This window comes from Oratosquilla oratoria, chromosome 42 (assembly GCF_046742065.1).
Source record: "Oratosquilla oratoria isolate Oo_2021 chromosome 42, ASM4674206v1, whole genome shotgun sequence".
Lineage (NCBI taxonomy): Eukaryota > Metazoa > Arthropoda > Malacostraca > Stomatopoda > Squillidae > Oratosquilla > Oratosquilla oratoria.
In genome coordinates, this window is record NC_134818.1 from 9,471,262 (window position 1) to 9,493,888 (window position 22,627).

The 22,627-nt window shown below is 36.1% G+C and overlaps 1 protein-coding gene across 1 annotated transcript in view; it reads right to left on the reverse strand.

Annotated features, from left to right (window-relative positions):
- Positions 1–22,627, reverse strand: part of LOC143021444 (calcium-activated chloride channel regulator 1-like) — a 50,015-nt gene that overhangs the window by 11,122 nt on the left and 16,266 nt on the right. The window contains exons 5-13 of the mRNA XM_076178911.1: positions 21,035–21,134; positions 18,174–18,295; positions 16,128–16,230; positions 15,447–15,677; positions 9,422–9,703; positions 9,031–9,231; positions 8,757–8,933; positions 7,862–7,955; positions 4,586–4,729 (exon numbers count right to left, since the gene is read on the reverse strand). Coding sequence (XP_076035026.1) covers positions 4,586–4,729; positions 7,862–7,955; positions 8,757–8,933; positions 9,031–9,231; positions 9,422–9,703; positions 15,447–15,677; positions 16,128–16,230; positions 18,174–18,295; positions 21,035–21,134 — 1,454 coding nt within the window. The remainder of the gene's footprint in view (positions 1–4,585; positions 4,730–7,861; positions 7,956–8,756; positions 8,934–9,030; positions 9,232–9,421; positions 9,704–15,446; positions 15,678–16,127; positions 16,231–18,173; positions 18,296–21,034; positions 21,135–22,627) is intronic.

The window sequence follows — 22,627 nt, forward strand, 5'->3', positions numbered from 1 at the left end:
TTCAAAAAGAAAACTGGGAAAGAATATACAAAGAGGATACAACAGTGGAAGAGAAATGGAATATTTTGACAAAAATTTATAAAAAAAGGAGTGGAAAAGTATGTCCCAAGACAAAAACAAGAAAAAGAATATGTAAAGTGCTGGTATAACAAAAGTTGTAGGGAGTTAAAAGACAAAAGAGATAAAGCTTGGACAAAATTGAAAAAGACAAAAGACCTGAAAATTTTCAAATATATACTAGTTATAGAAATGAATATGTACAAGTGTGCAGAGAGGAAAAGAGAAAATATGAAAAAGATGGCATAGAAAAATGTAAAGATCAACCAAAACTATTTTACAGATTTGTAAACAACAAACTGAATAACAAACAAGAATTGGAGAAATTACAACAAGAAGTTGAATACACAGAGGAAATGGAAATGGCAGAAATTATGAACAAGCATTTTAAATTGGTGTTTACAAGTGAGAACATACAACCTTGAGAGATTGAATGGGAAGAGAAAGTCCCCCCTATGAAAGAAATAGAAGTAACAAAGAATGAAATAATGAAACACTTTAGTAATCTTGATGTCAGAAAATCGCATGGACCAGATGAAATAGCAAACTGGATTTTGAAAGAATGCAGGAATGAACTGGCAGACAAAATACATAGCATAATAAACAGTTCCTTGAAAGAAGGAAAAGTTCCAAAAGATTGGAGAAGATCAAATATAGTACCTATATATAAAGGGGGAAATAAAGAAGACCCTACCAACTATAGACCAGTCTCTGTAACAAGTACATTAGCAAAAATTTGTGAAAGAATTATCAATAGTAGATGGGTAAGGTATTTAGAAAAAAACGTGCTAAATCCAAGGCAATTTGGATTCAGACAAGGATGATCATGCGTCACCAATTTAATATGTTTCTATTCAAGGCTAATAGATATAATACAAGAAAGAGATGGATGGGCTGATTTTGCATTTCTAGACCTAAAAATTTTTTTTTGACAAAGTATCACATAAGAAGTTGCTTAAGAAATTAGAAACTGAGGAGGAATACAGGGCAAACTGCTTAAATGGATCGAAGACTTGTAAGAGAGACTGGTCTATAGTTTGTAGGATCTTCTTTGTTTCCCCCTTTATATATTGGTACTATATTTGCTCTTTTCCAATCTTCTGAAACTTTTCCTTCAATGAACTGCTTATTCTATGTATTTGTCTGTTGGTTCATTCCTGCATTTTCTCAAAATCCAGTTTGCTATTTCATCTGTACCATGCAATTTTCTGATATTGAGATTACTCAAGTGATTCATTATTTCATTCTTTGTTACTTCCATTTCTTTCATGGGGGACTTTCCCCTCCCACTCGACACCTCTAAGCTGTATGTTCTCTCTCGTAAACACTGATTTAAAGTGCTTGTTCATAATTTCTGTCATTTCTATTTCCTCTGTGTATTCTATTCCTCCTTGTCTTAGTTTCACTAATTCTTGTTTGTTTTTCAGTCTGTTGTTTACAAATCTATAAAATAGTTTTGGTTGATCTTTACATTTTTCTATGACATCCTTTTCGTATTTTCTCTTTTCTTTTCTGCTCTCTTGCACATATTCATTTGTATAACCAGTATATATTTTCCATTTTTCGTTTTTTTTTGTCTTTCCTCCATTTTATCCAAGCTTTATTCCTTTTATCTTTTAACTTGCTACATCTTTTGTTGTACCAACATTCTACATATCCTTTTTCATGTTTTTGTCTTGGAACATATTTTTCCAAGCCTCCATATAAATTTTTGTCAAGATTGTCTATTTCCCTTCTACTGTTGTTTCCTCTTTGTGTATCCTTTCCCAGTCTGCTTAAAAAAAAAAAAAAAAAAAAAAAAAAAAAAAAAAAATCATATATATATATATATATATATATATATATATATATATCTTTTCATGCATCATTATTCTCTTTCTATATTGTTAATTTTTTCCCATATATTTCTCTTCATTTAGTTCCAGTTCAACTAATATGTGGTCACTCTTACGTAGTGGTGTCTTATTTTTAATCTTTTCCACTATTTCAGGTTCTGATGTGATTATTAGGTCTAGTCTCGATGGCTCTTCCTTATTTCTATACCTAGTATTCTCTTGTATCCATTGTGTCATTGTATGTTCTATAATCATATCAAGTAGTACATTTCCCCATAGGTCATCTCCACCCTTTACTGTCATCTCTTCCCAGCAGATTTCTTTACAATTAAAGTCGCCCATTATAACTATTCTTCCTCCATCTTCCATTATCTTAGTGTTATCCTTCTGTCTTCTAACATATTCTTGTGTTCTCTCTCCTCCCACAAAGCTGTTTTAGAAGGCACATAATTTACCACAAACTTCCTGCTCTTCTTGTCACTGTCCTCTATTTCCATCGTGATCATCACTCTATTCTTTCCATATGTAACATTACTCACATTTATATCCTTCTTAGTCAGGAACATAACTCCACCACCTTGTTTTCCTTCTTTGTTTCTAATCCAATAATTATATACACCATGTCCTACACTGTTGCGTGGTAATGGACCTTTCAATTTTGTCTCCACAATTCCCATTATTTTTTGTTTTTTTTTTTTTTTTTTTTTTTTTTTTTTTCCTTCAAATAATCATTCATTTCATCCAAGCCTGTTATTAATCCATCTATATTTGTGAAGGACACTTAATTTTCTGTTACCTCCATCCTGTTTTCTGTTTCCCTTCTATTTTTCTCTGCTATGAACCATTTCCTCACTTTCATATCCACTACTGTACAATAGAATTTCTCTTTGTCTGACGATGTTCAGTTCTCGTTTTTTTCTTTAGCTTCGATTCTTTTTGTTTTTTCTTCTCTTCTTTATTCATCTCTTTTTTTTATCCATACTGTTTATACTGTTCACTTTCTGCTAGTTTCCCTGTTTTTAATAAGACATTCTCTGCTGTTGTTTGTGACCTGAATTTAACCATAATTGGTCTGGTCTTGTCTATACTGTATTTCCCTAGCCTATATATTTCTTCAATTTTCCCTATTTCCTGTTCACTTTCTTGAAATATTTTCAATACCATGTTTACCTTTTCTTTCTCATCTCTTACTCTTGTAGTCCTATTTGGATTATGCTTCTCTTCCATTCATAATATGATTATACATTTATTTTTATCTGCTAAGTCTCTTATTATATTCTCCTTCTCATGACTTTAATAAATGTGTCCTTAGTGTCCTTCATCTGTTGTTTCACTATATCTCCAGATTCAATTCTATTATCCTCCTGAACTTTTCTCCAATCCTTTACCTCTTTTGCTATGGACTCTTATTCTCATATTATTCCTTTTTAATTCCTCATTCTCATCCTTTACTTCTAACTGTCTTTAATTCTTCTATTTCTTTATTTAGGTTTTGGTTCTCCTTTAGTTCTTCCAGTTTATCAACTCCCTGTATAATTAGCATGAGTTGGCTGCACCAAACCTCCCATGATTCATTCATTTTGTTAGTTTTTCCTCTAGACTTGCTAATTGGGGGAGGTTGTCATCTCCCTCATTAAATCTATAGAAATAATTTTTTCCACTTTCTATTGAGTTGCTCTTATCTATATTTCTACTTTTGATCCCTTTGCTGACTTCTTCGACTTCACTTGTGTCGTCTGCACCCCATCTGACTTCTGAGGCCTGTTCCTCCCCTTCCTCATTTTCTTCCATTTTTCTCAATAATTCCTCCCCTTCTCCTTTTTCTTCACCTGCCCACTACACCACGAGCTTTCCCCTTCCCTACTAATACAACACAGGTACTCCCTCAAAGATGAAATCCAAAAAAAATTGCATTTTTTTCTGGAGTTCTAATCTTCGCCATCTGTCCGACATGTGTGTGCATATGTGTATGTATGTATGTATATATACCTCAAACCACATAACTGACTAGGTGGACCTCAGAAATAGGCATCAGGAATAACCACAGCAGTGGATCACCAGAACTGAGGTATACACCTCTAAACATTTCCAAGAATTCAAGAATATATATATATATATATATATATATATATATATATATATATATATATATATATATATATATATATATATATATATATATATATATATATATAGAAACTAGTCAACTTTATTTGTAGGAGTTAGTGGGCACAGACTCCTGTGAATAGCACACCCCTGTAAAAAACCTCTAGACTTGCAAAAAAAGCACCAACACATATTCTACACACAAACTGTACCTGATAAGGCATTTTGGGGACATAAAACTAGCATAAAATATCATAATAACAAATCAAGTATCCCTCTTCAGATATGCTTTAAACCATATTGCAATTTATCTAAAATTCTTATTGAAATGCACACAAGATGGGAAGCACAGGTGGCACCATTGTGTGCTGGTGATGCCAGGAATGCTGGACTGCAACATGTTGATCTATGGACAGACTCCAAATGTTTGGAGCAACACCATATAAATCCCTTTGCAGCCAATTTTGTGCCATAGGAGAAAAATTCTCACATATATAAGTTCACAAATGGGGTACCCATGAATATGAATGGAAACCTGCAGATATATATTGTTGAAATATGTTCTTCAACCAGGAGTTTCTACTTACATGGTGGATTTGGAACTGCTCTTGTGAGTTGCACTACATTTGCTTGTCCCTCATTGTTATTAGCGGTAACAGTGACTGATATTTCCCCTGCTGTTGACCCCAATATGTAAGCAGAATAGATGCCATCATTCCCCGTAATGTCCGCTGTGTATCAGAAGAAGAAAAAAAAAAAAAAAAGGATGAGTGTTGTAGGAACAGAATGCGCCAATCATGTCCAGTAAGTTTCCTTTGAACTAGGACATCAATTATTGTATTATTAGGCCTCTTTTTTAATATTTTAGTGTTAAAGGTAAATGTTGCAGCTTATGCATGTGTAAGGTTGTACATTAATCTTAAATAGCTAATTGAAAAACTGGTTTTCCTAAGCTATGTAATGTGCCAAGTTAGACTATAAGCAAGGATTCTTTATGCTTTACTAGAAAATCTCTGCCATGATACCTCCTGCATTATATCTGACCATTTGCCTTAGTTTTTAGGAAAATAAACCCATGTTTTTTCATTTGTCTTTCACAGGAAAAGGGGTTCATGTAGGGAGTTTCCATTTGAAGAAATCAAGAAAAAAAATTTAAGGGCTTTAGCAAAAACAAGCATTTTTATTTCTCCATTTGGTTCTTGGGTCATACTTGTATGTGGTATCGACATGGTTATCAACACTCATTCGAAGAACAAAAAGTGGCAGGCAGCACCATTTGTTTACTTCTCAACATTTTCTTAATAGCTGCCATCATTTCCTGGAAGGAGTCTTCTCAAGAACTTCCACCTATCCTTCCTTATGTAACTTCTCCAGGAATCTCCTTTGCTTTTCACTGATTTCCTAATCACATCTCCATAAGTGTGCACTGGTTGCAGAATGGGAAGTACAGGTAAACGTCGACTTACGATGGCATTAGGTTTCGATAGAGCCATCGTAAGACGATCTCATCGTAAGTCGACCCCCACTCTGTTCCGTGGTCACTGTACCTAGCCTACCTGTATATTAACCACCAGAGATACTGAATATAGCCTATTAAACATGTACAGTAGTTTATTTAATTATTTTTATCCTTTTTACCATATTCAAACACTATAATATGTATTTTCAGTACGGACCTTAAATCTCGCGGGCAGCAGCCAATGCCAGCCGTACGACGTGACGTAATAATACTCGCATCATAAAATATAGTCACCGCTTATATCGATCGTTCTCTCTTTCACCCGCGAATTTTGAAAACCACAGAGAATGAATCATTTGAGAGAATGTAAAAACACAGGGGCGACTACAATAAATATAATCAAGACGCCGATATGGCAGCGTCGCGAATCCACTTGCTCCTCATGACGCCTACGTGTGCGGCACCGTATGGAAGGGGTTAAATTATCATATCGTCGTCGTCGTCGTCGTCATCGTAAAGTCGAACAATCGTAAGTCGCGGCCATCGTAAGTCGACGTTTACCTGTATGTGGATCTTGCATCTTCCAAGTTATGGATATAAGTTCCATATTTATTTCCAGTTCCCTTAAATGACTTACCAGCCCCAACAGTCTAAATGCATTGGACAAATATGAGGACTTTACATCACTATGTGCTTTCTGGTGTATGCTCCTCATGTACTTTTCCAGAGGTATGTGCTCCTCTCCTTCAAAAATCTTCTTCACCCTGGAAACTTTCTCTTCTTCAGTATGGGATTATTAACTATAAATTTAATGCATTCAATATATCAGGGTCTTTAGTGACACCTCTAACAACGTAAGTAATGTAGAATTATTAATGACTGGAGATTAACTGTTACTCAAGAATGGTATTACTTCCAGCTTTTACACTTCCTTCTTTTTGCCATCCCTGAATCTTTTACATTCATGGTGACTCTATTTTTTAAGTGCAACACTGTTTTTAAGGATAGAAGCACTGTTTATTGCCAGTAAAATAAAAATACTCTTCCTCTTCTTAAGAATCTTGCTTTCCGATCTCCCTTCTCTTTCCAGAAATGCACTTCTCTACTTAGGAACTTCTTTCATCTCCAGTCTTTAGGAATCTTCACTCTTTAGAAACTTACTACTCTGTTCAGAATCCTCTCTTCTCTTAGGAAAGTTCCTCTTTTATTCTTAGAACCTAGGATTTGTGAGTCTTAGTCTTTCATAAACTTTGTTATTCATGTTTAGGAAAAAATGGTGTAATATTTCACATATTCCCTCCTTAATTATAAAAGTCTAAAAAATCTATGTGCCACATATTACTTGCATTTCATGGACCAACTTCATAGTCCTACAGTAGAATCACATAATCCTTACCATGGCTTGAATAGAAAAAAAGGGACACCTTCTCATAAAACAGTATTGTGCACAGGAAAAAATGTGTACTTTTTGTGATGCACATATATCTGTACATTTAGAACTATGTCCTATATACCTGTTTGATAATATGGGCATCTAGCTTTGGTGTAATAAGATTGTTTTTCTTCATAATTACTGTACTTATTTCCTGAGTTTTCTTTCATGTACTATATGCCATCACATAAACTTTGGTACATGCTAGTTAAATTTAGAACTTAATCTGTTAACGAGTTCCTTATGGCATAGGGAAATAACAGCACCAAGGTGATTAATCCCCTCACAACAATGATGTTATTACAGATTTTGTTTTGGCTAATGTCATACAATTTCATTCAGCTATTTATGGACAGGACTTTGTGCCAAAGAGTTAAGGGCTCTCACAGTTAATCCCTTCAGATAGTTCTATTCAGCTAAGGGCAGATGCTCATGCTTAATTTTAGGTGAAGCTATCTCCTTATTCAGAATCTCTATTGTCTTTTATGTTTGGTCTGGTTGCCACCAGAAAAATGTATTTGCATAGGAAAAAATTCCTCTACTAAAGGGTTGACACACATATGCTGCAATGTGAAAATCTAACAATATAATAATATCAATTCAATTTTCCAATTTTTCTTTAGTGATCTTTCATGTATACATTTTACATATTAAGATTTACTTTGACTCATGTAACCATTTGTATAAGAAGAAAAAAGTATTAATTTCCTAGGAGCTTTTACTACATATTCTATGTATAATTTCTACTGTAACTGATCAATTATAACAGGATTTTTCATGAAATTGTTCATAATTCATGGCTGCAGCAATGTACTGGAAATATTAACAGGTTATGACACTAAAAAAAGAGAAAAGTTATGTTGTATAGTAATGCTAAGCAAGTTTAAAGGATACTTAATTATAATATGCAAGTAACCAAGCTCAAATATTTAACCAATACCAGTAAGCTTAAAGAATATCCAATCACTTTACCTCCCAAACCATTGTCCTTCAGTCTTGTTTTTGTCCCATCTATTGCTGCCTCCACATAAGCTCCCAGCACAATTTGTGAGCTCTGATCTATTACCTAGAAATAAAAGTGATGAGATACAGTCAAACTAAATGCAAATAGTTGTTCATTTGATGATGTGTACTTTGTTCTGACCATCTGCTGCTACCCTCTTTCTCTACAAATTGACATGGTTGAGTTGTAAGCCATTTCTATTTTATTTGAGATGATGAAAAAACTCATACTTAATCTAATCCACTCTAGATAACACTGGTGTGATTCACCATGGTCTTGGACCATGTCCTGGACTTGTTTTTGACAGCTATGGGTAATGGTATGACCTTACACAAACACCCAAGAGAGTTGGGATGCCAGCTCGCATTGCAGTAATACCAAGATTATTTCAGCCCTGGGCAGAAATCAAACTCAGACTGCTGGATTAGTTGTTACAAACAGTACCACTGTGCCATTGAGCTGTGTGGTATGGTCCTCATAAAATGAATGATCAACAAAGAATAACAATTAAAATTGTCCTAAGTCTAGCTGTTTAAGGCAAGCTTAGAAAAAGCAGGCTCTCCTTTCATAAGAAGAAGGAGATAATATAATTGCTGTGTTTAAAACCCTGAAGGGAATAGATAGATGTGACAATGCAAGAAGTTACAAGAAAAAAAAATGTAGCCTTTTCCTGCACATTACAATTAGGCATAGTTAGGTAAATACCCCTTTCAGTTGAAATATCACTTTCATGGAACAATTCATCAACTCAGTCATATACACATACCTTCATTTGTTTTCCTGACCACATGTTTTTAGTTTCATTCACCCTACCCAGAAAGAAAAAAGTATATATTGTTATAAGAAAACTTGCAAATTACTTACAGATGTGAACAAGATTGGTGCACTTTCAGAGCTGTATTCCAGGTTGCTGAGGTCCTGAGATGCCCATACTTCAAGAGATGCATTAGAGGGAATAGCTGCGGGGATTTCACCAATAATATCAACATAAACTGTATCCAGTGGAGGTCCCATTTTTATTTTAACTGACCATGTGCCTTCCTGAAAGAGGACTCTGTGGCATCACAAACATATACATGATTAAGTATTCCTCTATGTTGTATTATAGATCACTAAATATGTAAAAATCTGAACTTACTAGTGGATCAATTTCAGCCCAATGGTAAGTATTATATTTATTCAAACTCGGTGCTTTCGACTCAGGGCCAGTAACTTCCTCTTTCTCAATTCCACTGAGGTCTATGCTGTTATAGTAAATGCTGATCCAACCTTTTCCACCCCAGTTATTGCCAACATTAAGTTCTACAGTACATGCGTCTGAGCAATTGCCTGCATCTACCTGAACAGGGGAAATGAGTCATAATATTTCCAAGTTTGACAGGATGTGGGAAGATGTGAAAATAGGGAATAAAATATTTTTAGCATGGACTATCCATCCATGACTTTTGTATCAGTTCTATGACAATTAAGAACAATTAGTTTCATACACTACACAAAAAAGGAATATTATGAAATTATGTATTATATACCTGTTGAATAATGCCAGAGAGTACACTCTGGAAACATCCACTAAGTGCCATGTAATTAGTTGTATTCTGTATCTTCCCTGATAGCTCTTGAGTGACAATGCATGATTGACCATTTGTCTGACTGGCAATATCCTCATATGGTTTAGTTACAACATCACCATCCCTTGGGTAAAGGATAGGCCATACTCTGTGGACACCAGCTTCATGGGCAATGGTGTCAGTTTTATATACTTTAAGACAGTCCATCACCAGTATGATTGTCCCTACATCCGATCCTAGCAACTGCAAAAGAAAAACAAGTTTTATAAAATATAAAAATGTATATAAAGGTGGTGATGAGCCTATGTCAGGAGGTGCATAGCCATGGCCCTAGCCATCACCTTTGCCCTATGCACTTGGACTGTTAAGGCAGGTAGCAGTCACTGCTGGGAATCAGAGAAAAGAGCAAGATTCAAACCCACAATTAAGCTAATGCAAAACCAGCAGAATTATGAAAGGGATGGAAGTTCTCGATAGAGACGACCTATTAAAGTGGGACAGAAGAGAGACAAGAGGACATGAAAAGAAACTAAAGAAAGACAGTTACAGAAGAAACCTGAAAAAAAATAGCCTCCCACATAGAATGATCGATGTCTGGAACAAACTGAACAGAGAAACAGTAAATGCCAGAACTATACATGATTTTAAGAAAAAACTGGACGTGGAGAGATACGAAAACAGGTCACTACGGGGATAGCTTTCATCCCATAAAATACAACTAGGTAATACAGCAAGAGCTTCTTCCTCCTCATAATGGAGGTAGCCAGTCAAGGCACATGCCCACCCCCCACCCATTCCACTCCCCTCCGTCACCCTTTTTATAATATCAATTATGAATATATATATATATATATATATATATATATATATATATATATTTTGTTATCATCCATTGCTCATAAAGCAAAGTGGCTAGACATGGGAAAGGAATATCTTCACCCCTTCCAATGCTTCCCTTTCATACCTTCCAGCTAAACCATGCAAGGATTACACCTCATTACTTTCCCAGCAAAACTGCTATTTCATCTCAAATGCATCCCTCTCATGAAACTGGTTATCACCTTAATCTATTAATTTTTCACAAAATGGACTGAAAATACTTTACACCATGTGGCTAAACTTTGGGATCATTATTCACTTAATGAGATTTAAGAATATTTGCCACAGTCCAGGAGTACAGTGGTCTAAGTAACTGCTGATAGAACTGACATGTGAAACCCTTGGTAGTACATCTGGTGATGTTCTTGACTTGCAGTAGGAAGTTTACATGGGTCAGGTCTATATTTGGTGAATGCTTTGTAATGATAACTTCAAATAGTGTATTAGATGTATTTAATTTTTTTAGTAAGACTGAAATGGCTTCTTTCAGGTTTGAAAGTGACAAATGCCATAAAATATAATTTGTCAGGAGGAACACCATGTGAGAATGAAGCCATTATGGTGGAACTTTTAGTTTGTGGAAGAGATTTAATCACCAGAGAGAAAGGTTTCCATACCCATCTTCATCATTAATGCATTTGACTCTATTGGCAAAAAGAAATGCTTGTAATGGACTTTCAAGGGTCTTGCAAAAAATCTTTAAGTATACCACGGGTTTCTGACTAAGGAGAAAAATACATTTCCTGTTCAGCTAAATAATCATATATCCATTCTGTACCAAGAAGTACTTTTTTCTGGCTGTTACTAGAATACTTCATTTATCTCCATGGCACCCCTTTTCAAGGAGAAAAAGGTCTTAACCCCTGCTGTACAAAATGGCATTTTTTCCTTATTGTGACTGCCACCAAGCTATTCAATTCATAATATTGGTACTTGTTTTAAGAGCAAAGGTTAAATGCCCCAACTCTCTCCCAGTCTCCAGGTTCATTTTTCTTGCAGTTTCCAGGACAAGCATGTAGAGAAATCTCCCATGAGAAGTCAAGGTATAAGAGGGTCTGGGAGAACCCAATCAGAACCCTAAAAATTGGGTCATTAAATGTGTTTGTGGTACAGATGAGAGTAAAAGGGAAGAGATTGGCAGTTTATGAGAGGGAAGATGGATGTGTTAGCATTAAGTGAGACTAAGTTGAAAGGGAGGGGTGATTTTGAGTTTGGTAGTGTGGTCAGAAGAGTGTCAGGAGTGATGAGTGGGCAAAAGAGGGAAATGATGGTAGATGCTCTCCTTGTAAGTGATGAGATAGGAAAGTGTCTTCAAGGTTAATGTGGGTGATGGTAAAAATGGGATGGGAAACATGGGTTTTTGTGAGTGCATAAAGACCTGGTAGTGAGAAAAATGAAGAATGGGAGGCTTGTTGGACAGATTTAAATGAGATTTTTGGAAGGACCTTAATGCTAGAGTAGTGGATGAGCCAGTAGATGGAGCAGTATGGAGGTTCCGGGTACCAGGTAATAATTTTAGTGGATAGATGTGTTTAAGGAGTTGATTGTAAAAAGTGTTTTAGAAGAGTCAAATATAAGTATACATGGGAAAGGGTGGTTGATAGGGCAGTAATTGACTTTGTAGTGGTTTCCAAAGGAAGGATAGGAAGCATTTTGGCCATGCATGTAGTGGTTTCCAAAGGAAGGATAGGAAGCATTTTGGCCATGCACATTTTCAGGGGAGACTCTTTGGTAGAAGGGAAATTGAGAGTGTAGAATATATGGAGGAGAGAGTAATTAGTGAGGAACAGTGTGAGTTTAGGAAAGATAGATGTTAAAGGGATCATATTTTTGTGGTAATATATGCAAGAAGTTTTTGGCAAAAGGTAAGGATGCTTTTTCGCCCTTTGTGGATCTAGATAAGGCTTATGACAGGGTAGACAGGAAGGCACTGTGGGAGGTATTGCAGATATATGGGATACTGTGAAAGCTGTTAAGGGCAGTCAATAGTTATTACATGAGTAGTAGAGCCTGTGTTAGGTTTGGGAATGGTAAGAGTGAATGGTCTTAGGTAAAGGTGGGGCTGTGCCAGGGTTTTGTTGTCACCATATCTGTTTAATGTGTACCTGGATGGAGTGGAACAGGATGTAAATGTGAGGGTGACAGATGTTTGGAGATGGTTAGAGTGGAGAGATGTGGGAGGTGAGCCAGATATTGTTTGCTGATGTGACACTGCTTGTGAATGGTTAGAAAAAGGTCTAATACAGTTAGTGACAGAGGTTGAGAAAGTTTGCAATATGAGGAAGTTGAAAATAGATGTGGGTAAGGGCAAGGTTGTCATATTCCATGATGTGTCACTGACACATAGGATGCGGGTATGGCACCAAGCCACATTATAGCTAGGGCCACAGTGCCCACCATCTAAGTAAATTGATATTGATATCAGGTTACCTTAAATTTAGGTAATAAAATAAGTGTAACATAAGTAACTTATACAGGTTGTCCAGTTGCAGGAGATTTGTTATCTGTATTTCTTCTTGTTATAGATAACTATAGATTAGTAAATCGTGAACCATTTTCACACAAAAATAAAGAAACGGGTAGATTGTGTAGAGCTGGGCAAATAGTGATGGAATAGGCTATATTGGCACACATAGGCACCTGTGCCTGGCACTGGTGTCATGTGGTCATGGTATAAATTAAGATGCACAGGCATTGAGCTCTCTCAGACTCCTGCACTTGCATTCTGTTCACACCCAACTTCATTGTAAGTTAAAAATCAAATTGTAAGTTATGTAAATTAAATTAGTTGCACTCCACCTTTTCTTATCCCAGTTAGACTAAATTGATCCTATAAAAAGGCAAATAGATGTTTTAGAATCTGGACTATAGGACCTGTACTGATCACAGCCAAGATTTGATACATCAACTCAGATACAGAGTCTAGTTCATGACAAGGTGATGAGATAAACAAGGGGTACATGTGGCAGTAATTTGAAGGTAAGTCTGAAAGGACTGAGGTTAGAGGGAATAGATAGTTTTAAGTATTTAGGGTCACATGTAGCAGCAAATGGAGGAGTGGGGGTGGAGGTTAACAATATAGTAAAGAAAGTAAGTAAATGTTTTGGGGGATTGAAAAATGTTATGAAAAATAGGCATCTGGGAATGGATGCAAAGAGCAGATTACATGAATGGGTGATTGTGTCTATGACAATGTATTGGGCAGAGACTTGGAATTAAGGAAAAATTGAAAGGAAATTTTTAATGTATTTGAGAATATGATGGGAGTTATGAGGATGGACATGATGAGAAATGGGAAGGTGAGGAAGAGAGCATGGTTGGAAAAGAAATTGGCAGATAGGATTGATGAAAGAATACTGGGGTAGTTTGGGCATATGGAAAGAATTGAATATGGAAAGACTAGTAAAAAGAGTGTGGAGGTCAGAGGTGGATGGAGTGAACTTAAGGAGAAGATCAAGAATGACATGGATGGATGGGGTGAATGGAGACATTGGATAAAAGAGTAAAGTCTGTTGAGCAGGGAAGGAAGAAGGGAAGAGATAGGTGTAAGTGGAGAAGGGTTATGAATGGTCTATAGATAGACAAGGCGCAAAGAGGATTCTTCTTGTCTTTATTTTTGTATGAGTAGGAAGGGTCACCAAGTAAATGAAGCTGTGAGGCCCTGCTGTGGATAAGTTGTTGTTGTTCCCTAGACTGTCTGTCCGAGCAGTCCTGTCTCCTCAAGGAATGCCATGGCCAAAACGGGGTTTTCCCACAAATCCTTTATGGAGTGTATGTTGTGTTGTTTGTGTGCGTGATTGTGTATAATGCAGTCTTCCATGACATGTTGAATAGTATGGGGTGAAGTGTTACATCCTGGGCATTTGTCCACAATGTGGTCATCCAGTCTCTTCTGGTAGCTTAGAAGGGCTGGGTGGTGGCCACATCATAGTCTGGCCAGGTGGACTCTGTCCTTTCGTGGGAGAGAGGATCCAGAGGGATGGCTATCAGGGGGTCTGGCATGTAGCAATGTGTTGTTTTTTTAGCATGTTAATGGAGTAGTGGGTGATGCGATTATGAATATGTTTCTGGAGGCTGGTATTTGGTGGTTTTGGAGGAAGAGAAAAGAGCATTTGTGTGTGATATAGATATTTGGGTGTTTTTTTTTTATATTTCTTGGTGTGTGTTGGTGTTCTGCTATGTAGTGTAGTAGGTGTGCTGTGTTTGTGGAGGCTGCAGCACATGTTTGTGTGCCTCTCATGTCAAGGTGATCTTTGACTTTGAGGGCTTTTGTTTCATAGTGTAGGTGATCTATAGGTGCTGTATATGTGCAGCCTGTAATTGTTTTTAATGCTTTGTTTTGTATGGTCTGAAGGGTATTGTGGTGTGTCTCATTGAGATTAGGTGCCCATGTAGGACTCGCACAATTCATCACTGAGCGTTTGCATTGTTTGTATTTTGTAGTATTAGTTTCTTTGTCCTGGTACCGCATTGTCTTTGTCGTGGGACCACCCCCCAACCCCAAGAGTTGGGGGCCAAACAGCAGCAAACATCCCTGACCACCAGTGCTACACAGGTGGCACCTATCCCCAGGAGGGGCTTCAGTCACCTGTGTGAGTACCACATTCCTTTCACAACATGTGGATAAGTTGTGTCTTGCTGTATTCCTTCTGACCTAGCAATGGGTGTGGGACAGGGATGACCCTTCATCCAGAAGGAGCTAAGAAGGGAAACAAATGGGTAATAGATGGGTGGGAGTGGGTACATATTATTGCAGGCCACCTCCCATAAGGGAGAAGAAGCCTTTTAGTATATAGATAAATTGAATTAATTAGTTTCAGTCACAATCTTGCCTCCATAATGTTACAAACACGTATTGTGTTTTGTTGCATTGAAAGTTTGAAGTGTCTTGTGTAAGAATGAGAAGGTATTCCATATAGCAGCTCTTATTCTTAACAATGATTTTACCTATTATGGAATGAAGCAGTTAGATATTAAAATAGGTATCATGGGATTCCATGGTATGATGACATGGCATTATTGGTACTAACCATTTCTTTTCTATAAGAGACAACAATTACATGGTAAATCAGTGGCTCTTTCATGTATTAGATGTAGTCCTACTTACATCTGCAGCCTTTTTTACGGCTTCATCAACACTGCGACCAGTAGAATCCGAAGGATGTAAAGGCACCTTAGCCACCAATTTTTCCCTTTCACTAATGTCGCTCAATGTTCCTTGGCCATCAGCAGTTACAGTTTCATCAAAGGTAATGAGATATACAACAGCATCATCTGGAAGCAAAAGTCGTATCATCTGTTTCGTGATGTCTCGGAGGTATTCCCATCTACTTCTTACCTGGGGACAAGATAGATACATTAACCACAATTTTTCAAATTTTAGATATATGAGCACATAAAGCAAAGTCCTCTATTGTATGCTAATATTATATATATATATATATATGTATATATATACACACACACATATATATATATATATATATATATATTAGGAAGGTATAATGTAGTAGCACATTTATAAAATGAGAGTGACCCACTGTCAGAGAATGAGATAAGATGGACAAGAAATCTGTATATTTCGACCACTATATGTGGTCCTCTTCTGCTGAAGAGGACTACAGATAGTGGTCGAAATGTACAGATTTTCTGTCCATCTTATCTCATTCTCTGACAGTGGGTCAATAAGTCTTATATATGTATGCATATATATGTATATATATATATATATATATATGTATATATATATATTTTTTTTTTTTTTTTTTTTCCCACACATAGTACCAACCTCTTTCATGACAGCATTCTTTTGTAATACAATGGCATATCTGACCAGTGCCACCTTAGCTTGGACAAAACGGAAGGCTGTATTTACTTCTTTTGGATCCGAACTGAGGATAGAATTGTGTTTGTTAGGTATACATCACCTTGTCTTTATGGTTATTTCAGCATCATTTTAGTTAATAATTACTACATAGTGATCATAGTTAAATTAAAGAACATTGATAAAGGTCTTTCTTTCAAAGGTCTCTTAAGTGCACAGTGTTAGTAAAAAGTGAACAAGATTTCCATATATCAGTCAATCATCATGGTATCTAACAGAAGGCCTATGGCTCCTAGGTAACTGGTAACAGCCACTGGATTGGTTCTTAAGTCACTCAAGGAAGAAATATTGCACTGTTATCTGGATATGGGTAAGGTGAGGCAGTGTAAAATGAGGTGTTTGGTGTCTTCTATGTGATGGTTGCTTCTGGGGCAGGTTGTTTTTATGGCCAGGACTATTCTGTGTTAGCACTGTCTTAGTGCTGGATAATGGACTGAACACAGTTGGGATAGTGTGGTTTTTGCTTCTCTTTGGAGGGATTTTTCTGTGAGGCTAATATCTGGAGGAGTTTGAAAGAGTAAAGTAATTGGTAGACATTCTTGGAGTGCTTGTTTTGTGATCGAGTGTGAATGTAATTTTATATAGATGTATTGTGTATTTACCTAACAGTAGTATACAGAAAAGAAGCAACACTCATGGGGTCCTGTTTCTTACTTGTTTTCCAACTTGATCTATATCTTTATTTTCCAGTGATCATGCTTAGATTTGAATTAATTTATTGTTCCAGCTTGGGTTATATCATCTAAATTATTACAAATATTTATGCATCTGTATGGAAAATTGTATTTCGTCACATACTTTAAACACGTCTTTCTCAATTTTTTCTCATTATCTCTTAAAGCCCTCTTAGCCATAATCTAGAAATCTCTTCTGTCAATGCAATGTATCCCCTTTAGTAACCTGAATACTGTAGTCATACCACCTCTTTCTTCTTGATCTTCCAACACTGATAGATCCAGTGCTTTATTTCCTCCTCATATGGTTTATCTGCCAGGCAAGAAACCAATTTGGTTGCTGCCCTTTGTATTTTCTCAATCTTGGTTATATCCTTCACTCTGTGTAGGGACCATACCACTGACACATTCTAGTCTTGGATTGATCATGGTTTCTATGATTTTTTTCCCATTATCTCTTCATCCGTATAGTGAAAAACCACTTTTTCTGCATCAGTCTATATGTTTCTCCCACACTTCTGCTATGTCTGTCAGGTAAAAAGTTGTCTTTTATCAATACTCCCAAATCTTTCTCCTCCTTTCCAGTACTTTGCATCTTTTTATTGTATTGAAATTCATTTTCTACTCTTGGCTCCATGCAAAAATGGAATCAAGATCTTTTTGCAACAGCTTACATTCCTTGTTTTTCACTCTTCTCATAATTTTTGTATCATCTACAAACATATCTGTCTATCAGCTAAGATTTGTTAGCCATATCTTTTTGTTGTGGGTATCTGTCTCTAAGCTCTCTTTTGACAGTATAGTATATTTCTAAGAAATTTATCACATGCCTCGTTTAGATCTATTGCTACTATTACCGTTCTTTCCAGCAGTGATTTCATGTTAATTCCTTCCAGAACTTGTGTGATGTTTGTAAAAAGTGGGGCAATAAGCTGTTGGGTTGTTTTTGTAATGAGAATTCTCTTCAATTTTTTCAGTTGGTACACTTGTTGTCTCATATACTGTAAATGGGAAATCTGTTATGATCAAGGACCCATATCTATAAAAAGACCATGGAATAGTCTCCATACAGATGAAAAGTGTTTGAGATTGGGCCAACAAATTGAGAAAAAAAGAGAACAAAACATTCAGTCTTAATAGTTATCTATAGCACCTAAATTATTACATGTAAGATATTTACTTTAAAATTTATGCTTATTTATTGATTTTCATAATTTCTTTGTTACTAATGTTTATTATAGATACACTTAAGTTTTTTATTTACATTCAAGTGTACCTTTGCTCTTTTATGTCAGGATGTTCCTTGATTACATCCCAAGTGCTCAGACCATTACACATCGCATTCTGCTTACTAGGCAGATCTTCATTGTGGACATCATTTGTACAGAAATGCTCTACCTGCAAAAGATAGTCTCATTATTATACATATATATATATATATATATATATATATATATATATATATATATATATATATATATATATATACATATATACATATACATACCAGTAATATAACAAAGAGAAAAACACAGTAAATTACAAATACAGTACTTATAATCCAGTAACAGCCAATGACTGTTGCACAAAGTATATAATATTTCGCCATTAGTCTTGGAGTTTATTATCCACCTTCCATCAACAATAATTTTTTTTGTTTTTTTTTTTGTTAGCCTTGTTCTTATATTTCTACTACTCTGCATTCCCTGTTTATTTCACAGCTTATCAGTCAGTCTCAAACATTTATAATGACCTAGAACCTGTATCACACAAAATACCCACACAAAAACATATACTTGAATCACTAAACAAATCCTTTAAGACACTACCAAACTCAATAGCACTCCAACAACACCCATAGACATAATACCAGAGAAAAATACCCTCCCATATCTAGTAAGAACCACACTGGGATGATTACACTTGGGACACCATCCAGCATTAAAACTACCAGCACAGAATAGCCCTGGCCACAGATTCAAACTGCCCCAGGTGCATGCCCATAACCATGGGGGAACTATATATTTGTATTTTTCAGCCATTTTTCATATACACTGGTTGTCAGAATGAAAATGCAAATTAGTTTGCAGTTCAGTGCAAACTAATGGGTTTCAAGTACTGTATATTCTTTGCTGCAAATAATGTCTTTCATTTATTATCTTGTAACTTGCCACCACCTGCATATGCTTGTACTGCATGACCTGTACAAGATGTCCCATGCACTGGTAGCCCTGATTGATGATCATAGTCAGTGTCTGATGATTCAACAGTGGTGTCACAACACTGTTGTGTAACAGTTTCCATAAGTGCTATACAAGATTAGTCATCTTTATTATGTTCACCCTCCCCCCCAAATATATAGGAAACTCCCCACCCCCAAGTCATAAGTTCTGGCTATGGGCATGTCCAGATGCAGCCACCACACAGAAGACACAAACCTCATACTGCAATAACTGACACTAACAATCCATAGACAACAACACAATATATCTTCCCTGAGTGACTTGTGGACCCACCCAGAGGTTGTTGCCAGGTACCTGAAGGCTGCGGATCTTCTGCAAGAGAGACCAGGAATAATGGATTGAATGACTGATTAGTCAGTCAATCCTAAGCCACAGACCTCTGATGCAAGAGACCTGCAGCCCCAAGGTTGGTCCATGGGTCATTGAGGGAAGAAACTTTGTAGTACAGAATTCTCTGAAATGGGTACCGTATATACTCGTCTATAGGTCGAAATCTTAAGGAAAATGTTTAGGCCAAAACCTAGGGGTCGACCTATACACAAGTAATGATCTTGTTAGATTGAAATTCAGACATGACAAGAAAGGCTAAGAAGAACTCTTACCTTTTCTTTAGGTTCAGAAATTAAAATATTTACCTACTAGTTAAATATCTCACTTTAGATTCGTACATAGTTCTAGTGTGGGCTATATCATCTTCTTGATAATTTATTTATTTATTTACTTTTATTTTTTTTTTTCTTTCTAAGCTTGTTCAAATTATCTCGGTATCAGTACTTGCCAAATACACCATTATCTGTTTATGTGCCCCTGGTATCAATTTACTACCTTGTAATATGCCTTTATTTAGTTTAAATATTTCTGCTTTATTTCCTATATATATATGATTACAAATTCTATATCAATCAATTCTGCTGTAAAAAATCAAAACACATTAACTCCAAAATCTTTATTTTGAGAATTCGATGGCAAAGGTTTGAATGCTCATTGCTTTTTTGCTACTGATATCTGCATCTTGTAGTTTTGCAAACCTGGGGATTGACATTAGAACTGTTGCTTTATGAAGTTGGATTCACACAAAATGCTAAGCAAGTAATCAATACGTTATGCCTTCTAACAACGTAGAAAATATGTGGAATTGATGCAGTCTGCCTGTTGAAACCTTGATATAATAGTAAGACAAGATTAACCCACCTTAAGAATAAGGCTTGTCTCTTTCTGCTGATTCCATAGATACCAAAGTTGTGGAAAAAAAAAAAATCTCGAGTTAATGTGTTCTTCCTTTTTACAGTAGAATTTACTTTCAAGCTATTGCAGTGCCCTCTGGATTATACCTATCCATTTCAGATCCAGTAATATCATGTGACTACATTCAACACAATCAAACACTGCTGAAATTGAGCTTGATCAATACTCCACTTTCTGCTATTTATTATTCTTAATAAATTGTTGGTGGCTAGGCATTATGTTACTGCCATTGAATTATTATTTCTATATGCTGATTATTTTACTGGTATAATCTCATTGTCTTTCAAGCTATGTAACAAGTATTCACAGACTGTTGTTTCTATGATTTTGAACAAACATGAAACATTTAATGTTGGACTATACAAGTTCAAGAAGTCTTCTTGGTATCCTAATCCTTTATATGTAGGTCTAATGCACTCAATTTTTCTGATATGTGGGACCACTAGAGAAAGGTATTTACAATTATATTTCATTAATGTTTTCAAGTGTATCAGTTCAGCTATTAGAAATGGGTTGTTTTCATCGTAAATATAGGTATTTTTGTGTTCACTTAATTACAGTAAAGTTATAAGCTTTGTGTAACTAAAGAAAAAAGTGCTTAGAATTGAACTCTGGACATTAATAGAAAACAAATAAGTATAATGCTCACACTGGAAAGAAAGGGAAGAGCCATGAGTGATGATGTGACATCAGTGTTGTCATCCTCATTTATATCAAAAAGGCATTCTGATGCAACTTGGCAGTCACTTCTGGAAGAAGAAAATAAAGAAAATTTTATTAATTCCAAATGCATTAATTTCTATTTTTTTTTCTACATACATGTGTTATTGTAGTTACACTTAAAACTAAGGAAAAACCCATATATCTTGGGTGTAAATGCCTGTGCCTTACTTATGTGTCAGTATAAGTGGTATTTACAAGTGAATATTACCCACTTTATCTACAGTAAGCCAAGTCAATTCCTTGGTTACCTCCCTTGTAAGAGGGTAAAAGCCCTTTGTACATAGATCTACAGTAAAATATTGCATCATGATATCTGTGCCAGGGTTGTGTAATTTCACCATGGTTGTTCGATGTGTACAGGGATGGGGTGGTAAAGAAGGTAAATGCAAGAGTTTGACACTAGTAAGAATGGAGTGAAGTAGGAAGTGAGCCAGTTGTTGTTTGCAGATGATACTGCACTCATAGCTGAACTGGAGAAAAGATTGAAGCATTTGGTGGCAGGGTTTGGAAAGGTATCCAAGAGGAGAAAGCTAAAAGTAAATATGGACAAAAGTAAGGTAATGAGATATACATGGGGTAAGAATGACAGTGAGGTGAAGGTAATAGGTGGGACTGGGTAATAAAGGAGCAGAGGAAGAGGTGAATCACTGAGTAAGGGAAATAAGTAAATATCTGGAGGGATTAGTGTGATGAGAAGTAAGCAGTTGGGGATGAACACAAAGACAGGGCTGTGGAGAGCAATTTTGCCCATGACACTATATGGAGCAGGGACTCAGAATTTGAAGGAGGTAGAAAGGAAGTACTTAAACATGTTTGAGATGGAGTATTTAAGAAATATGGTGGGTGTTACATGGATAAAATAAGAAATGTGACGAGACAGAATGGAGGTTGTAAGGGATCTGGGATGGTTTGAGCATATAGAAAGAGTTTGTGAAGAAAGCCTAACAAAAAGAGTGTAAGAAGGTAAAAGTGGATGGAGGGAACTTGAAGAGAAGACTAAGAATAAGGTGAATAGACAGGGTGAAGGGATTATTAGATGCAAGAGAAATGTCTTTTGAGCAGGGAAAAGAGAAGACAAGATAGATGTCAGTGGAGGATGGTTGTGAATGGATGAAGAAATGACACAATCCAAAGGGATTTTTTTTTTCTTGTCTGCTCTGTACTTTCTTGAATGAATGAAGGAAGGGCAGATTGCTATATAATGAAGTAATGGGGGTAAACCAGCATTGGCTTTTGTGCCCTGCTGCACTGTCTCTTACCTGAACAGTGGGTATGATACAGCAATGACCTTTCATCTATGAGGAGAGAACTAATATATAATGTAGAACTAATGATACCTATGAACTAATATATTTGATAGTTAAAAAGTAATATTAGCCAAGTGAGAGAGGTAAAGAAGGGAGGAAGTGCTCTAAGAGTGGTTTGGAAAAATAAAAGGATATCAATGCAAGAAATGAAAGGTAAATATGTTCACTCAATTCATTGCCCCAGATCTCTTCCAGAAGACCTATGGCTCCCA